This window comes from Ornithorhynchus anatinus, chromosome X1 (genome assembly GCF_004115215.2).
Source record: "Ornithorhynchus anatinus isolate Pmale09 chromosome X1, mOrnAna1.pri.v4, whole genome shotgun sequence".
Classification (NCBI taxonomy): Eukaryota; Metazoa; Chordata; class Mammalia; order Monotremata; family Ornithorhynchidae; genus Ornithorhynchus; species Ornithorhynchus anatinus.
This window is the reverse complement of record NC_041749.1, coordinates 19,504,908-19,523,392: the sequence shown is the minus strand read 5'-3', so window position 1 is coordinate 19,523,392 and position 18,485 is coordinate 19,504,908. Positions and strand designations below refer to the sequence as shown.

Genomic DNA, 18,485 nt, shown 5'->3' with positions numbered 1-18,485 from the left:
TCCCTCCTTAGTATCAGTAGTAGTATTAACAGCATTTATTGAACGCTTAATGTCGGGAGATCCTGGTACCAAGCCCAGGGAAAGAGTACCCTGGGGCAAAAAGACTCTCAGAGCTCTTCCCCCTGGAAGAGAGGAAGGCCAGACAGAGGAGGGAAGAGGATGGGGAGCACCAATTCATGATGAAGAGCAGGAGAAGTTTCCTATCTTGATTCGGCAGGTGTAGCTGAGGCAACATTGTTTGAAAGCCCAGGGCTGGAGGGGACCTCAGGAAATCAGCAGGTGCGGCCCCTTGCCTCTAGGCACGTGAATAATGAAACCATCCAGAACCGACTGTGTGTCTGCTCTGTTTTGAAGCTATCCATGTTGATCCACAAGGACAATCACTCACTTCTGGTCCTTCTGGTCCTTGGCTTGGTCTGGCCGTCTACCCGATCGGCAGGAGAGGGGTGGGGGCCGAGCACGTGCTCTGAAGGGACCAGAGGGCGCTTAGTACAGTGCTCTACACATAGCGCTCAATAAATTCTACTGAATGAACATTGGGGGGCGGGGGCTCCTGCCCTCAAGCACCAGAGCGCTTTTCCTCTCTCCCCCTCCCCACCATATGAGGGTCGATGTCTAGAAGGGGAAGGAGAGATGTCTCCTTCCTTTGCTCCCTTTACTTGCTCCCTTTGCTCTTTCCCGCCTCCCCGCCCCAACGGCACTTATGCATATATCTGTAATTCTATTTATTTACCCTTTTCTCCCTTTACTCCCTCCCTGCGCTCCTCTCGCCCTCTCCCCGCCGCACAGCACGTATGTATATATGTATATATCTATAATTCTATTTAATTTATACTAATTCCTGTTTACTTGATTTGATGTCTGTCTCCCCTCCTCCGGACTGTAACAGCGCTGCGGGCGGGGATTGTCTCTCTTCATTCATTCATTCAATCGTATTTTTTTAGTGCTTACAGTGTGCAGAGCACAGTACTAAGCGCTTGGAAAGTACAACTCAGCAACAAATAGAGAGAATCCCTACCTAACAACGGGCTCCCAGTCTCTATTGCCGTGCTGTACTTTCCAAGCGCTTCGTACAGTGCTCCGCACGCAGTCAGCGCTCAATAAATACGCTTGACTGACTGAACGAATGAAGAATGAATAAGAGGGTGGATGAGAAGCAGCGTGGCTTAGTGGAAAGACCACAGGCCTGGGAGTCTGAGGTCATGGGTTCTGATCCCGACTCCGCCACTTGTCAGCTCTGTGACCTTGGGCAAGTCACTTAACTTCTCTGTGCCTCAGTTACCCTCGTCTGTAAAAAGGGGATTAAGACTGTGAGCCCCACGTGGGACAACCTGATGACCTTGTATCTACCCCAGCGCTTAGAACAACGCTTGAGAAGCAGCGTGGCTCAGTGGAAAGAGCCCGGGTTTTGGAGTCGGAGGTCATGGTTTCTAATCCCGGCTCCGCCACCTGTCAGCTGTGTGACTTTGGGCAAGTCACTTAACTTCTCGGTGCCTCAGTTCCCTCATCTGCAAAATGGGGATTAAGAGTGTGAGCCTCACGGGGGACAACCGGATTATCCGGTAGCTCCCCCAGCGCTTAGAACAGTGCTCGGCACATAGTAAGCGCTTAACAATTACCAACATTATCATTACTATTACTGGCACATAGTAAGCGCTTTACAAATACCACTATCATTATTATTATTGTGTCTTAGAAGGGGGGAGGAGAGATGTCGGGAGGGAGAGGGGAATGAGATGGGCGGCTTCCCTGGCTCCTTCCCCCCATTCGTCGGGCGGGTCTTTCTCTTCCTTCCAGGCCGGGGGGTGGCCGGGGGTGGGATGGGGGGGGGGGGTGCAGGGGTGGGGGATAGCCATTACTCAGCCTTCCTCCCCCCTTCCCCCCTCGCTCCCTCCCAGGATTGATAGCCCCAGAGCCGCCGCCGCAATAAAGTGATGGCCCCGGGCGCCCGGCCCATTATGCAGATGAAGCTGCAATTTCCTCTAACAAAGCGGCGCGTCCCGCCCCGCGTCCCGCCCCGCACCCGCCCCCCGCCCCCCACCGGGCCCGGTCAGGGACGCTCCGCCCTCCGCCGTCGCCACTGTGGCCGGTCCCGTCCCCCTCCGTCCCTCCCCTTCGGACCCCGGGGCCCGGCACTCTCCGATGGCCTCCCGACCCCGGCCCCCTCCTCGGCCCCCCTCTGGGACGCCCACGGGTCGGGGTCGCCACCGCCGGCGCATCGCAGCATCCTAAATGGGGTCATTCATTCAGTGGTATTTATTGAGCGCTTACTAGGTGCGGGGCACTGTAGTAAGCGCTTGGGATGGACGATTCGGCCGCGGATAGAGACCATCCCTGCCCAGTGACGGGTCAAAGGGCGCGGGGCCTCCCCCTTCCCCACCCGAGGGGGAAGGTCGGTGAAGGTGGGACGGGGAGACATCCCAGGGACAGAGGCAGGGGGAGATGGAGAAATGGAGACGGAGAGGGGGACGACACTCTCCAGCCCACCCACTCGGTGACACACAAACCTCTCGGCCCGCAACTCTAATCTCACGCACCCAAACCCCCTCCCCGAGGGATCCGGACCCCGAATGCCCCCACCCCGCCGGAGTCTCCAGGCCCTTTCCCCACGTCCACTCGGGATTTCGTTTCTCTCCCTTACCCCTCCCCCGGCCCCTCGGGGACCCAAAGAAGCCCCTTCCTCTGAGCCCCCCCCCCCGTCCCCAGATTATTTGGGGGAGGGGGGACGACGGGGAGGGAGGGTTCCTCCGTCCCCCTCCCCAGACCGGGCCTTCCCCACCGCCGCAGGCCGATCAAACCCCGTTAGGCCCCGTTAGGACGATTCTCCTCCCCGGTCTCATCCGGCTTCTCTATACGGGGGAACTAAGTAAAAGCAGTGTGGCTCAGCTGAAAGCCCCTTTCCCTCCCCCCCCCCCCCGGGTTTGGGAGTCAGAAGTCGTGGGTTCTAATCCAGGCTCCGCCGCTTGCCAGCAGTGAGACTTCGGGCAAGTCACTTCTCTGGGCCTCAGTCACCTCATCGGTAAAATGGGATTAAAACCGTGAGCCCCACGTGGGACAACCTGATCGCCTTGTGTATCTCCCCCCAGCGCTTAGAACAGCGCTCGGCACATAGTAAGAGCTTAAAGAATACCACCATCATCATTATTATTATTGTTATTAAAAGCGCAGGACCGGATTGAACAGTTTGCGCCTTCGGGCCCGCTCGGGAGCCAGGGAGCGTCTCCAAACTCACTGCGCCAACCGAGGCCGAAACTTTGGAGCCGATTCATCCGACGCGGGTCCGGGGTTCTTCGCTCTGCGTTTCTGTGTTGGGCTCTGCCGTCTCCGTTTCCGTCGGTTTCTCTCTCCGCCCTCCGCGATTCCTCTCCAGGGGACACGGGGCGGCTGATAAAACGGAGAAGACCATCTGGGGGGCGGGGAGGGGTCGGAGATCGGGGTCCGCGGGAAGGAGGGAGGGAGGGGTTGGGGGTTGGAGGTGGGGGAAGAGGCCGGAGGAGTTTGGCGTTTTCCGACTTAAATCGAAATTTCTGTCCCGGGCCCGCCTCTTCCCCCGCCGGTCGGTCCTTTCGTCCGTCCTTCGGGCCCCGGGGGTGCGGACGGCTCCGGGGGGGGTCGGCTGCCTTGCGCCTCCGGATTTTCGTTTGTCGCGCCCGGCGTGTCCGCCCCTCAAGGCCGCAGATTGTCCCGCGCAGAGGAGGGGTGGGGAGAGGAAAAGAAAACGAAACGAAATAAAGTGAGATGAAAAGCCAAAGAGGACGAGCCCTCGACTCACTGAGCCGCCCCGCCTGGGAGAGGGCCGGGGGCCGGCGGAGGAGCGAGCGGGTGAAAGGGTCCCAATTGCGCGGCTCCGTTAGATTTCGGGTCTCGGAGGCGGCGGGTCGGGCGCCGGGATCGGCCGCCCATTATCCCCGGCTAATAAATTTGACCTATTGTTCGTCTGTTAAAATGATGTCACCTTGGAACAGTCCCCGAGCTCCCATTTCCATGAATTAGGGCGCGCTGGCGAGGCGGCGGCCAATGAGGGGAGAGAGGCTTGTTGCTCGCAGCCAATGGCAGCGGCGGGAGAGAAATTAGCCGCGGCAAGTCCGCGTTGGGTTGAAGAAAGATGACACAGAGCCTGTCGGGCCGGCGCACTCTTGGCAAAGTTTCAGTGCGAGGAGAGGCGGCGGGCCCTTCATGGCTGCGCCCTAACGGGGACCCAGTCGCCTCCCCGCCCGGCCCGGCCCGGCCCGGCCCGGCCCGGCCCGGCCCGGCCCGGCCCGGCCCGGCCCAGCCCAGCCCGGCCGCCCGCCCTCCCTCCCTCCCTCCCGCCCGGCCGCCCGGCCGCCCTCCCGGCCGCGCAGGATGGAGCCTCCGGCCAGCGCGCAGACCCCGCACCCCCACGAGCCCATCAGCTTCGGCATCGACCAGATCCTCAACAGCCCGGACCAGGACAGCGCGCCCGCCCCGCCCGCCCCCCGGGGCCCCGACGGCGCCGGCTACCTGGGGGCCCCCGCGGGCCGGCCGGCCGCCGCCTACCCTTCGCTCCCCGCCTCCTTCGCCGGGCTCGGGGCGCCCTTCGACGAGTCGGGATCTTACAGTGTCAACCTGAGCCTGGCCCCCGCCGGGGTCATCCGGGTGCCGGCCCACAGGCCGCTGCCCGGGGCCGTGCCGCCGCCGCTGCCCAGCGCGCTGCCCGCCATGCCCGCCGTGCCCGCCGTGCCCAGCCTGGGCGGACTCAACTTCCCCTGGATGGAGAGCAGCCGGCGCTTCGTCAAGGACAGGTTCACAGGTGAGGCCTGGATCGCTTCGGCCCTCTCCATCCTCTCCCCCGCGTCCTTCTCCTCCTCCCTCTCCTCCTCGTCCTCCTCCTCCTCCTCCCCGTCGCCGGTCGGGCCCGGGGAACGACCCCCTCTCCCCCGCTCGCTCGGTCGGTCCGAGGCTCCGGGCCGAGGGCACCGAGGGCACCGAGGGCACCGAGGGCACCGAGGGCACCGAGGGCGCGGGGTAGAGAGGGGACCGGCCGCCCGGCGCTTCGGGCCAACGAAAGTCAACGAAATAGAGACGCGGGGGGCTCCGGGACGGGAGTCCTCGGTCCGACTGGGTTGGGGACCCCGGGAGGAGGCGAGGGCCACCCCTTGCCCGCCCTGCCCCGGCCTCGGGCGCGTCCCGGTGCTCCCTGTGACCGGCCCGGGGGTGTGTGCGTGTGCTCGTGTGTCTCCGCAGCGGCGGCCGCCCTCACGCCCTTCACTGTGACCCGGCGGATCGGTCACCCCTACCAGAACCGGACCCCGCCGAAGCGCAAGAAGCCGCGCACGTCCTTCTCTCGGGTGCAGATCTGCGAGCTGGAGAAGCGCTTCCATCGCCAGAAATATTTGGCCTCGGCCGAGAGGGCGGCGCTCGCCAAATCCCTCAAGATGACCGACGCTCAGGTCAAGACCTGGTTCCAGAACCGGAGGACCAAGTGGAGGTGAGCCAGGCCCCGTCCGGTCCTGTCCGGCCCCGGGCACCGCGCCCCGCCCGCCACCCCCGGCTATCCATCCCCCTTCCCCGACCTCCCCGGCTCTTGCTCCGGTTCCCGCCCCCAGTCCCATCCCCTCCCGCCCCGGTCCCCTCGCCATCCCCCGCCATCGCAAGTTTCCCCTCCCCAGCAACGGCTCTCGGCGCTTCTTCCAACGCCGTCGCTCTGCCTCCTTCCCCGTCCCTCTGTCTCGGGTCCGGTCCTGTCCCGGTAGGCCGCCCCGCTCCCGTTCCTCTCCCCCGCCCTGTCCTCGCCGTCCGGGTTCGGCGGGATCCGCCCGCCAACGGTGATGGGACCAGGCCCGGACGCATTGCGTTGCGGGACGAGGGGGTTTGGCCCAGGGGGTGGGAGCAGGAGCCAGGCCCTGGGGGTGGGAGCAAGAGCCAGGCCCAAAGGGTAGGAGCAAGAGCCGGGCCCAGGGGGTGGGAGAAAGAGCCGGGCCCAGGGGGTGGGAGAAAGAGCCGGGCCCAGGGGGTGGGAGAAAGAGCCGGGCCCAGGGGGTGGGAGAAAGAGCCGGGCCCAAAGGGTGGGAGCAAGTCAGGCCCAAGGGGTGGGAGCAAGAGCCGGGCCCAAAGGGTGGGAGCAAGATCCGGGCCCAAAGGGTGGGAGCAAGAGCCGGGCCCAGGGGGTGGGAGAAAGAGCCGGGCCCAGGGCCTCGGAGCAAGAGCCGGGCCCAGGGGGTGGGAGCAAGAGCCGGGCCCAGGGGCTGGGAGAAAGAGCCGGGCCCAGGGGCTCGGAGCAAGAGCCAGGCCCAGGGGGTGGGAGCAAGAGCCGGGCCCGTGGGCCGGCGGAGAGCAGGAGGAAGGAGAAATCGCTCTCGGTGGGCAGGACCACATCCCGTTATGGTCGTTGTTATTGTTGCTAAAGTGAAATCCTTGTCGTCGTTGAATAACAATAACGACCCCAGCGCCGCGGTGCCGACAGGGGAAAACGATCGAAAACAAATGAACCCACACCGCGCCCCGGAGCCCCCGACACCCAGGCCCCCGAGCCCGGTCCGGGTGGTTGTATTTGCGGGAGGGGGCGGGGATGAAGACCCCCCCCCCGCCGGGCCGGAGGCCTCCCGGCGGCGGACCCTTCGCCCGTTTCGTTCCCGGGGCCCCCCACGTCCCCAGCGCTCCGAGCGGGCCGCCGCGCCCCTTCTCGGGGACCGGACCCGCTCTCCGGCCTCGGCGCCGGGGACGGCTGGGCTCCGGGTTCGACCCGGAAAACCCCCGGCACCGGATGGAGCTGGCAAAATCCCGGGGCGGGGTCCGCAGCGGGGGAGAAGTTGCGGTTCCCCTGCCCTCTCTCCTCCGCGCCGGGCGAGGACGGGCAGGGGGAGGTCCGGAGGTCCGGGGACTGCGTCTCCTTGGCTCCCCCCTGACCTCCCCTCCGTCCCGTCCCCCGACCCCCGTGTCGTGCTCGGTGCAGGCGACAGACGGCGGAGGAGCGGGAGGCCGAGCGGCAGCAGGCGAGCAGGCTGATGCTGCAGCTCCAGCACGACGCCTTCCAGAAGAGCCTCAACGACTCCATCCAGCCGGACCCTCTGTGTCTGCACAACTCCTCGCTCTTCGCGCTGCAGAACCTGCAGCCTTGGGAGGAGGAGGGAGCCAAGGTGCCGGCGGTCACCTCGCTGGTCTGAGCCGGACCCCCCCCGAGCGCGCTCCTGCCCCGGCCGGGACCAGGGCCGGGAGCTCCCCGAGCCGGGCCGGGCCTTGGGCCTTGGGCCTTGGGCCTCGGGCCTTGGGCCTCGGGCCTCGGGGCTCGGGTCGCCGCCTCCGCCGCCGCCCCGGGAGCCGGGGAGGCCCCGAGTCCACCCTGCCCGCCTGTCCGGCCCGGGGACCAGCCGGGGCTCCGCGCAGCAGCACAATCCGGGCCGCCCCCGCCCCGGGCCCGACAAAGCGCCTTATGTTTCACCGCCCCCCCCGCCCCCCCCTCCCGGGGCCGGGCGCCTGTATCATACTTTGTACTTTTGCCCAAACCTGTAAATAAAAGTTTTCTTTAGGAACCGGCGCCCGCCTCTCCTTCCCCGGGGCCGGGGAGGGGGGCGGCGGACCGGGCCGGGACTGCTGGCCGCGCGGGTTCGGTGATCTTATTTAATTTTATTTATTTATTTTTATTGAATAAAATTGGGTTATTTCATTTAACTTCACCGCACTGCATTTCATCGCATTCCGTTGGGTTTCGGTGGGGATCGGTCGCCCCGGGTCCTCCGGCCGGTCCGTCCTGCAGGGGATTCGCTTGCATCCAGCCCAGCGCTTAGGCCAGGGCCTGGCGCCTAGTGAGCGCTAAAGAAAGAGCACCATCCTCATCGTCGGCCTCATTATTTGTGATCGTTATCATTATCTGTCAGGTGGTTTTTGTCGTTGTTTTACCTTGCAGCCTCCGGCGCCTGGAGCCCGAATCAGAGCGGCCCGGGCCGCCGCCGAGCCCCGGCTCCGCGAGGATCCGCGCCCAGGTCAGTGCGCGCCCGGCTCGGCCCTCCCGGGTTCCTCGGAGGAGGCGGCGGCCGCGGACAAGGGCAGTCCACCGGGCCCGGTGGTCGGGACCACCCCCCTAGGGGGTTGGGGTCAAGCCGGGAGGGCTCGGGCAAGAGTGGGGGAATGGGAAAATCCGGAGACGACCCTTGGAGCTCCGAGGACGGACGACCTCGACCAGTATTTGGGGAGGGGGAGAGGCCACCGGTGGCCCCTTCTTGTCGCCCTTCCCGAAGGGGACGAGGACCGGCCCCCTCTCCCCGGCGGCGCCGGAGTCCGGGTGTCGACGGCCGGGGGCGAGGGCCGGCCACCCTGGGCAAATGTGGGCCACCCCGGGGAGCGCGGGGTCAAGGGGCAGGGCCGGGGAAGGATCGGATCACCTCTCCCCGGCCCAGCTCGGGCCGCGGTCAGCCAGGCTGAGTCCCGGTGGAGGCGGTGGCGGGGACGCCTGGGACCGGGGCAACCGGGCCGGAGCCGGACGTCCCCTGGGACCCTTAGGGGCATCGGTCCGGAGCCGGGAGAGGGGCTCCCTTCCTTCCTTCGGCTCTCCGGACCGTCCCCCCCCCCCCCCGCCTTCCCGGGCCTCCCCCGGCGGGCCTCGGACGGAGGATGGTGGCGGTCAGCGTTCTCCGGGGCGGGGACCGGGAGGGAAAGGACCTTCCTCTCCGCTCAGACGGCTTCCGAAGCAGGGCCCCCAGGCACGGGCCCAAGGCCAGGACCGCTGACTAGCCCACCCTGGCCCCGGGTGGGCCTAGAGGAAATTGCCCTGGAGAGGATCCCAAAGCGCTCCCCAGCTCGGTGGCGCCCACGGATGGGGAAGGAGAAGCGACCTGGGCCCCAGGAAGATCCAGAGATGCTGAGGTCTCGGGATGGGCGGGGAAGGACCGGGGGACAGTCCCGCCCGCGCCCACGCGAAACCGGACTGGAGGGACACGAGGGCGCGGGGAGGCAGAGGTGCCCGAAATCCTCTAGGTTTGGAAAACCCAGAAGGACAGCCATCTCACCCAACACACCCCTTTTCCGCCGACCTAGGGATGCGCCTCCCGGGAGCCAGCGGGCCCCATTCCTCCCCGATCCAGGGGGGCCCACCGACGTCACATTGGAACGGGGGGCGGGGGGGAGTCTGTGTGACGCAGTATTTCGTCATCGCCTCCCCGGCAGCTCCAACTCTAAACAAATGTCTCATTTTGGGTCTTTAAATCCGCGGCCTAGCCAGAGCCGGTCCCGATTTCCAGGAGCGTAGGAGCTTTGCTTCTCTTGGATAAAAAGGCGTCACTCCTAAATACTCCGCGGGAACTGGGTGTCCTCGGGGTCGACCTGGGAAGGAACGGGACCGAGTTTCAGGTTGGCCCTCGTGGACGCTGGGGGGCAGGGAAACCAGCCCCTCCTAATTCCTAACGGGCTGCCCTCCCATCCCAGCTCCCCGCCAGCTCTCCCCATTTCCTTCTTTCCCTCTCCCTTCCCCCTCGGGTCTTCCCCCGCCTGCCCACCCCGTCCCTCGAGGGTCTCGCCCCGAGGGGTCGGCCCGGCCAGTGGGGCCTCGCCGGGTCCGAGTTGGGGCAGAGGACTGGGCGGGATCCGGGAGATCCTCCCTCCTCCATCCCTTTTCTAAACCTCATCCCCCTGCTCCCGAGCCGCGCACCTTACTCTACCGAGGTGTCCTTTTTTCGTTACATCGGGGGAGCGGGGCCAGGAAGGTCCCCCCCCCCCGGCCATCTAATCTCGGAATAAATCCGGTTCTACCCCTTGCGTGTCCTGCCCCTTTCCCCCCCCCACACACCCAAAAACCGCCGGGGACCTTTCCCTCCACCGGGTTCAGCCCCTTTCTGGGGTCACCCTGGCGGAGGCGAACCCGGATCGCACGTTGCTTTTGTGAGTGTGTAGAGCATCCCCCCGCACCTCTAGGCGACGACAGAGCGGGAGTCCCGCCAGAGAAGCGCGGGAGAGATCTCTGATGAAACTCTCGATTGAATCCTGCCGTGATGGAGATGGTAAACGATAGAAACGGACACCGCGCTTTGTTTTCCATCCCAGAAACCAGAACGCCCCTCGCTCGCCATCCGACGGCCCCGGCAGCCCCAGTCTGCCAGCCCGGCGAGCTTTAGTCGGCTTGGATTGGCGATTGTTTTCGATTTTCGTTTGGCCCGGGGTGGGTTCGGGATGGTGTCCTTTCCTCGCTGCGTCCCGCGGTGGGAAGGGTTTCCGTTCCTATGGTTTCCCGAAAGAGGCGGCCTCCGTTGAGCCCGAAAAAGTGGGGAGAAGGCGAGGCGGGGGAAGGCTGGAGGTCGGTGGCCCGGTGCGAAGGCCCCTCCGGGCCCGGCTGGGAGCAGGGGCGAAACCTTGGGCCGCGCTGGCCGCGGAGGGGACTCCGGGCGCGTCGGGAATCGTTTAGGTTGGACTTTCTTGGCTTTTCATGCATTCATTCGATTGTATTGATGGAGCGCTTCCTGGGTGCAGAGCACTGAACTAAGCGCTTGGGAGAGCACACTACCACAACCCGGGTTTTGCCCCGGCTCCTCTTCGGGGAGAAAAAAGTCCTGATGCTACCATCCCCGTCCGCTGGCCTTTCCTCCTCCTGGGTCAGCCCCAAGTCCGCGTGGGTGGAAAGGAGACAGGGGACTGGAGGATTCCACCAGTGCCAGACGCGCACGCCCGGGGGTGCAGCTGGCAGAGGCGGCCGATGGGCGGGGGGAAGGGGTGGGGGGGGGATGGCTGACATCAGGGGGGTCCCCGAGGGGCTGGGCTGACAGCTCGCAGCCTTCCCGTCCCTGGGAGACGGCTGTTTCCTGCAGACCTGGAGGCTGGGAGCTGCCTTGGAGGGACGGGCCGGAGCGACGGGCCGATGCATTTCCGATCCGGGGCCCCGGGCCTGGTCAGATCCCCTTAATCCCGCCTGCGCCAGCGAGAAACCCTCACTAGATTTAGAGCTGTAGAGAAGCAGCGTGGCTTGGTGGCTGGAACGCGGGCCTGGGAGTCGGAAGGTCATGGGTTCTGATCCCGGCTCCCCCGCCCGTCTGCTGGGTGACCTTGGGCAAGTCACTTCACTTCTCTGGTCCTCGGTTACCTCCTCTGTAAAATGGGGATGGAGACTGTGAGCCCTATGGGGGACGGGGACTGTATTCGACCTGACTAACTTGTATCTATCCCAGTGCTGGGAAGACGGTAAGCGCTTAACGAATACCATAATTATCAGTCCTTATTAGGTAGGGTGGGCTGGGCGTTGGGGGGAGGCAGCCACCTGGAGCTTCTTCCCGGTATCCTCTTGCCCCCCACGGGGGAGGCTGGAGGCCCGAGGAGCGTCAGCGACCTCACAGGAGCCTCCCCGGGACGCCTCAGCCGGAACCAGCGCTGCAGCGGCCCTGACAGCCCTCCACATTACGCATCCGTCTCCTCCGCCCTCCGTTCTTGCCAAGGGGACGAGATCGGAAACGGAGCGCCGCCCAGGGCTCTGGGATCCAGCAGGGGCCCCAGGCTGCTCTCCGGGCACCGTGCCCACTCATTATGACTGAACGAACGGGAGGTCGCCCCCGGCACAGGGATGGGGCATTCAGACCTGTCCCCTGTTCTCTCCCCCGAGGGGAGGGAGGCGAGGCGGGGCCCGGTCCGATAGGGGTGATGTGTCTGGTGCAGATCTTGCTGTGGTTTTCCGGCGTCTGCTACCCCCGAGTCCGCTCTGCAATACCCTTGAACCTCGCCGGGGCCCCCGTGCCCATCACCCCCAACTGCCCATAATGGAGCTTAGGGGGTTGGGTCAGTGCTTTTTGGAATAGGTAGCAAGCTGAAGGAGGCTGAGCCCGAAGGTGGACTTCCCAAGAGCTAAGAGCTCAGAAAGACCCAGTCGGGGGTCTTTTCAGCCCTGTTCAGGAACTCAGCACTTTTCTAGGATGAGCAAGTCTGTGGGTCCACGTAGTGCCCTAGCCTACGGTTTAGAGAGGTCTGTAAATGGTTCTCATTGGGAACCCCGATCGCTGGAGGATTCTCGGGTGGTAAACTCCTGATTCCGATACTGATTGTGTGACCTCTTCCTCGAGGCTGTAAGGTCCTGGGGAGTAGGGACCGTGTCTATCTATCAAATCTATTATAGTCCTCTTTCCCAAGCGCTTAGTACTGGGCTCTGCACACAGTGAGCGCTCGATAAATTCCATTGATTGATTGATCGATTTTCTGGCAGGTATGTTGGTGGAGCTGACGGGTCCGGGATTGTTCATATTGCCTCCTACCCCCAGCTCCCTCCCTCTCACCTGGGAAGGCTGACAACCTGCCGCTGGTGGGATTAAATCAATATCAAGAACACCCTTCCTGAGCATCCTCAAACACCGGGGGCCTACACTGAACCCCGCAAAAGGAAGTGCTGATGAAAGAGGATGACCAAGGTGATCGCTGAAAGCTCTAGGTGGCATTAGTCCCCTTCCTCTCTGGTGTGATCTCTGGGGGAAAGCCTCCCACCACAGGGACCCCTGGGCCCTGCGGCAATAGTCCCCAGGTCAGTGGCACAAAGATGCTTGACAGACACAGGTGAGAAGCTGTGACCAGATCCACGGGACGGCAAGGCGCGAAGAGGCAGATGCGAGACGCACCTACAGTCTGACCGCAGTGAGCATTTCAGCACAGTCCAAAGGGCTGCTGCTGCTTTGACCCTATAGGGGTAAAACTTGGCTCAGGCAGACGTGCCCGCCTCAGCTGTCTCACCTCCAATCTCCTTGGAAAATTTTCACTGATCTCGTAAAGTTGGCTAACCTTAGTTGGGGGGTTTGCAAGTGACCCCGAACCTTCGGGCTTGAACTGAAGACCGTCGGATATCTATCTGGCTGACTAGTTTTGGGACTCATATCTGGGGTTCCAGCTATCTTTACTCTGCTTCTCTAATAACGGGTACTCCCTGCAATCAGCTCCCTATAGTTTCAACACCATCTAGGCGTCGAATCACTAACTTTAGCTCACTCCAACCAGAACGGTCTCTCAAGCTGATGGGAGGCAGTGATTTACAATCCAGCAGGCACTTAAGTGGATGGCAGCTAGAGTTGCTGACACTCACATCTGATGCAGAGTAACTTGATGGGCTTGTCGGACCTATCTTGGAGCAGATCTGGAGTTGGGGTAGTATGGTTGGTCGTGATTATCCGAAGGCAGTGCTGTCTGATGGGTTTTTCCGTTCCCCCGATGATTCATTTATCGGTGCAACTCACAGGCCATCTTTGTCATTTCCTTATTCCCATATCGCCTATGCGGGTAGCTGAGGCAAAGGCAAATCACACCGAGAGAAGCAGTCCACGAAAAGGGCACAGGGCTGGGAGTCAGAAAATCTGGGTTCTAATCCCAGCTCCGCCCCTTGCCTGTGGTATGACCTTGGACGAGTCACTTAATTTCTTTCTGTCTCCGTTTCCTCATTCGTAAAATGGGGGATTTAATGCCTGTTTTGGCTCCCCCTCAGACTGTGAGCCCCATGCGGATCAGAAACAGGGTCGGAATTTGATGAGTGTACTGTATCTACTCCGGTGCTTAGTAGAGTGCGGGGTGCATATAGTAAGCGCTTAACAGATATTATTATTAGTTACTGCGATCATGACTACTACTCCAGGAGTCGGGAGCAGGATTGGGAAACACTGTTTTCTGCCTATCCATTATTGCTTGTCCAGGGCAATTGCGGCCGATTCATCTGGAGAGCTCCCGGTACGGAACCTCAGGCTCCGTGCTGTGAAGTTCAGGGCTGCAGCGAGTGGCTGTGGCTCAGCTGTTAGGGATGCGAAAACGAAATCCTGATTAAAGTGAAAACCACCCCAAGCTGTGTTTTGATAAGAACTGAGTGCTGGGGGAATTGACCTCGGAGGGCGTCTGTCCAGGTCCCAAAGGACTTCCCTGGCCCGCTTCTAACCGTCGCACCCTCATGGCCCTGGCAGAGAAGCTTCTGTGGCTTTGCTCCTCCCTGATCCACACAGCAACTATCAGGGAAAATGAGATAGAGGAGATTTCAGCTAACTGCACTGTCAAAACGGAGCCTGTTCAGTCTCAGTGGAGTTATGCAACAGAGAAGACTGAATATTTCTCCGTGAATGTAGTCCCTAGAAAGCTAGGTGAAAAGTTGGTTGTATCTCTGCTTTCCTCCCTCTTCCAGGGATGACTTGGTCGCTTTACACTCTAAATCATTTTTAAGGGCTTCTGAGACGGTCGAACATCGATGATGCAGCAGGATGTAAAGAGTTAAGTCGCCCTGCCTTTCTTTGGCTCAGACCTTCCCAAGTACATTAGCTCGGGTATGTATAAAAGCACTTACTTCTTAACTGCTCCCAATTTTGTGCTATCAGCAGAGAAATTTTAGGTTGACCTTCATCTGAGTCATTGCCGTGGATCCTGGCGATTGATTCCAGCCCAGAAAACCCAACTTCGCCGATTGAAAAGCTGCTCTGAGTTTTCCGCTGCAAGAAGAAGCCGGCTCTTTTGAATACAGAGCTGAAGGTCGCTACGTTTTTGAAGCCCGTTGACTTTTCTCCCGGGAGTTTTGTAACCCGTGGCGCTGCAAGTTTCTCTATGTACCAGGAGGAAAAGAAGACCCTTCAGTTTCAGAAAGAAGAAAAGGGAAGCCAGATGCAAACCATTTCAAGAAGGGATATTCTCAACCCCATTCCAACTGCACTTGGAATAATCTGAAATTTAGTTACCGTGGACCCCACCACTGAAACAACGGTCAAGTCTCCTGCTTTGTCTCTTAAAAGAAACAAAACCATATGCAAATACTGCCAACAGCGTACAAAACATCAGGGTGTTCCCCGACTCTACCAAAAGCGTTTATACCCGTTTCATTTAGTATTCTGGGGACTCGTGCTTCTCCAGGTATATTGTATTATGCATTGTTTCTCGGGGAACCGTGGCACTTTCTGAATTCGGTGCGGGCTAAAATTCCGCCTCTTGAGCAATGCGGACTGGCTTTTCACTTACTCCCTCGAATCGTCCAAACGGGAGACAATTATCACTTCATTAATCTCCTGGGAAATCAGAGCTTCAAGCTTCCAGGTATGTGTCAGAGAGTTACAGTGCAGCTCTCAGTTGCACAAAGTGAGGATGAGCGTGGTACACGGTCCAGGATTTCTGCAGCCAAGACGTCTCAGCAGCACACTGAATTGACTTGATGGATATCGCTCATTCTAACTTGCTGAAGCACACACGCACACTTTCCTCATTTAGAGGTTTATAAACCTGGTAGCAGGGACTTAAAAACGTGGATTTTTTTTCTGCAAATATCTTTATAGATTGTCTTTAAAATATGGCACAACTGATGCTTCCATTTAAGGGAAATTCTCGATATAAGAAATTAAAAGAATAGGTCACAAACAGTTAGTATTCTGGGAATAATTGAAGGTTATTCAAACATTTGGTTGTGTTTTCCTTTGGGTCATATTTAATTCTGTCAGCCTCCCCAGGTGGCAGGTGCTATGGAGAAGCAGCGTGGCTCAGTGGAAAGAGCACGGGCTTTGAAGTCAGGGCTCATGAGTTCGAATCCCAGCTCTGCCACTTGTCGGCTGTGTGACTGTGGGCGAGTCACTTAACTTCTCTGTGCCTCAGTTCCCTCATCTGTAAAATGGGGATTAAGACTGTGAGCCCCACGTGGGACAACCTGATCCCCCTCTGTCTACCCCAGCGCTTAGAACAGTGCTCGGCACATAGTAAGCGCTTAACAAATACCAACATTATTATGTGAATGTGGCTGGAATTTTCAGACACGTGGCCTTTGACCTGAGAAAGCACTGGACACTAAATTATCCAACAGTGGTATTTATTCAGCACTTGCTGTGTGCAGAGCACTGTACTGACTGCTTGAAACAGCATAATCGAGTTGGTAAACCCCAATAAATTAGAGATGGAAGAAGCAACAGAATATAAGGATTCTTACATTAAGTGATGTGGGGGTGAGGTGAGTATCGACTGTGAGCCCGTTGTTGGGCAGGGATTGTCTCTATCTGTTGCCGAATTGCACATTCCAAGCGCTAAGTACAGTGCTCTGCACACAGTAACCGCTCACTAAATACGCTTGGATGAATGAATGAAGGGGTAGAGACTTAAATGTATAGGTAGTGCAGAAGGGTGGGAAAATTGAGTGGGGAGATGAGAGAGCAGTATGGAATAGAGTCTTCAGACAGGGCTGAGGGTGCATTTTCTCTGTCTTTAACTTGACTGGACAGCACAAAAAAAGCTTTATTGGAAAGGTTATGGTATATAATTTTAATTAAAAATCGTGCCCCAGGCTGGCCCATTTGTGAATGAGAAGGAACATAATAATAGTAATAATAATAACAACAATCATGTTATTAAGTTCTCACTATGTGCTAAGCACTGTAACTAAGCACTGGGGTTGATGCAGAATAGTCAGTTCCCACAGTCTAAGCTTGAAAGAGAACAAGTATTGAATCTCCATTTTGCAGATGAGGACACTGAATCACGGAGAAGTTAAGTGACCCACCCAAGAGCACAGAGCAGGCAAGTGGTGGAGTTGGGATTTTTTTAAGGTATATTTTTAGGTGCTTAGTATGAGCCAGGCACTGACCTAAACACTGAGGCAAATACAAGCTAATCAGGTTGGACCCAATCCTTTACCCACATGCAGCTCAGTCTTAATCCCCATTTTACAAATGAGGTAACTGAAGCCCAGAGAAGTAAAGTGACTTTCCCAAGGTCACCCAGCAGACAAGTGGCAGATCCAGGATTAGAACCCAGGTCCTTTTGACTTCTAGGCTCATGTTCTATTCTCTGAGCCATACTGCTTAGAGCTCAGGTCCTCTGACTCCCAAGCCTAGTGCTCTTTCCACTAGGTCACACTGCTTCTCTTTGTAAGTGCAAGACAGCAAGAGCAGGAGGGACACAGTGGTCACCCCCAGTTGTCTTTATCTTGAATATGATTGCCGCTTAGAAGAGAAGCTGTTTTAAGGTATGTTGGATTACACCAAATGGGACTTGACCAAGAGGTGGGTTTGGGGTTGGTTTTTTTTGGTATTTGTTACGTGCTTACTATGTGCCAGGCACTATGAACCAAGCAGTTTTACTGAACCACCTCCTGTAAGACTCCCTCCAAATTTAAATGGCTCATTTTCTAAAGTGAAAAAGCTCAGGTAATTCCAGTTCCCATAAAAGATCTGTAGTTCTCTTTGGGAAAAGCACAGGAAGCTGCAGTGAGGTTTTTTTTTTTAAAAAAATTACTTATTCCCAACTTCAATGAATTTGGAAGTGATTTAAAAATCTTCATAGATGTTCATTCAATTCATTCAGTCGTATTTATTAAGCACTTAGTGGGTACAGAGCACTGTACTAAGTGCTTGGGAAAGCACATAATGACAATAAAGAGTGACAATCCCTGCCCACAATTGAACTCACAGTCTAGGTGTTGCCCCAGTCCTCTTTCTTAAATTGGAGGTCATACAGGCTTTGGAACAGCAGGGCTGTGTTGAAGTCAGGGAGCGGTAAGGGAAGAAGCCTAATCTGCAGGTTGTTTGGGGTTTTTATTTTTCCATTGTGGGAGAGCCCAGTCTAAAGCACCTGGAAAGCCTAGGTTCTCGTGAGAAGAGGAATGAAAACTAGAGATGCTGGAAGGCAGAGCCAGGACTAGGGACATTCAAGGGAATGTTGGAGTGAAGCTAGAGGCAGAGCATAGACTGAAGAGTCCAAACTCATGGCTTTGGTGAGGTTAAACAGGTCAAAACAAGCCCCAGCTGGATTCAAGAGGGTCACAGACCCCCTCCCAGGATCCTCCTGCTTCCCCCATCCTTTTGTTAGTGGCAAAAGGACAGTGGCATGGCAGGTTGGGCAGCACCACGCATGCTTCATTGAATGAGTTGTCTACACCCTCTCCTCCACTTCTCCAATTCTCTCCTTGACCCCCTTCACTTCACTGAAACTGCCCTCTCTAAGGTAGCCAAAGCCAAGGGCCTCTATTCCACCTTAATCCTCCTTGACCTCTCGATTGCTTTCACCACTGCCAAACATCCTCTTCTGCTCCTGTAAGCATTATCCAACTTTGACTTCAATGACACTGTCCTCTCCTGGTTCTCCTTCCTATCTCTCCAGCTTCTCATTCTCAGTCTCTTTCGTGGGCTCCTCCTCTGGCTCCCACCCTCTAACTGTAGGGGTCCCTCAAGGCTCAGTTTGGGGTCCCCTTCTGTTCTTCATCTACATCTATTCCCTTGGAGAACTTATTCAGTCACATGGCTTCAACATTTCTCCCTCTTTCCAACCCCAAAGCATTTGTGTGTATATCTGTAATTTTATTTATTTGTATTGATGTCTTTCTCCCTGCCTCTAGACTGTGAGCTTGTTGTGGGCAGGGAATGTCACTGTTTATTGTTGTATTGTACTTTCTCAAGCCTTAGTACAGTGCTCTGCGCACAGTAAGCACTCAATAAATATGATTGAATGAATGAACTATTATCTCTATGCAGATGATTCCTAAATCTACATATCCAGCCCTGATTTCTCTCCTTGGCAGTTACCTTTTCCTGCCTACAAGACATCTCTACTTGGATGTCCCACCAACACCTCAAATT

General features: G+C 58.5%; 1 protein-coding gene and 1 long non-coding RNA gene across 3 annotated transcripts; both read left to right on the top strand.

Annotated features, from left to right (window-relative positions):
* Window positions 1–4,327: 4,327 nt before the first annotated feature.
* Window positions 4,328–7,181, top strand: TLX3 (T cell leukemia homeobox 3). The gene is made up of 3 exons (XM_029051779.2): window positions 4,328–4,771; window positions 5,206–5,449; window positions 6,914–7,181. Exons 1-3 carry the CDS (start codon window positions 4,345–4,347, stop codon window positions 7,122–7,124), a joined length of 882 nt encoding a protein of 293 aa, XP_028907612.1. The 5' UTR covers window positions 4,328–4,344; the 3' UTR covers window positions 7,125–7,181.
* A 1,976-nt stretch (window positions 7,182–9,157) lies between these two features.
* On the top strand, window positions 9,158–15,265 carry LOC114806382. 2 transcript variants are annotated; one of them, XR_003754411.2, is made up of 3 exons: window positions 9,158–9,303; window positions 12,131–12,332; window positions 14,262–15,265. It is a non-coding gene; the product is annotated as an uncharacterized LOC114806382 (long non-coding RNA). The 2 variants fall into 2 exon arrangements; XR_003754412.2 differs by lacking the exon at window positions 9,158–9,303 and adding an exon at window positions 9,756–9,950.
* Window positions 15,266–18,485: the final 3,220 nt, after the last annotated feature.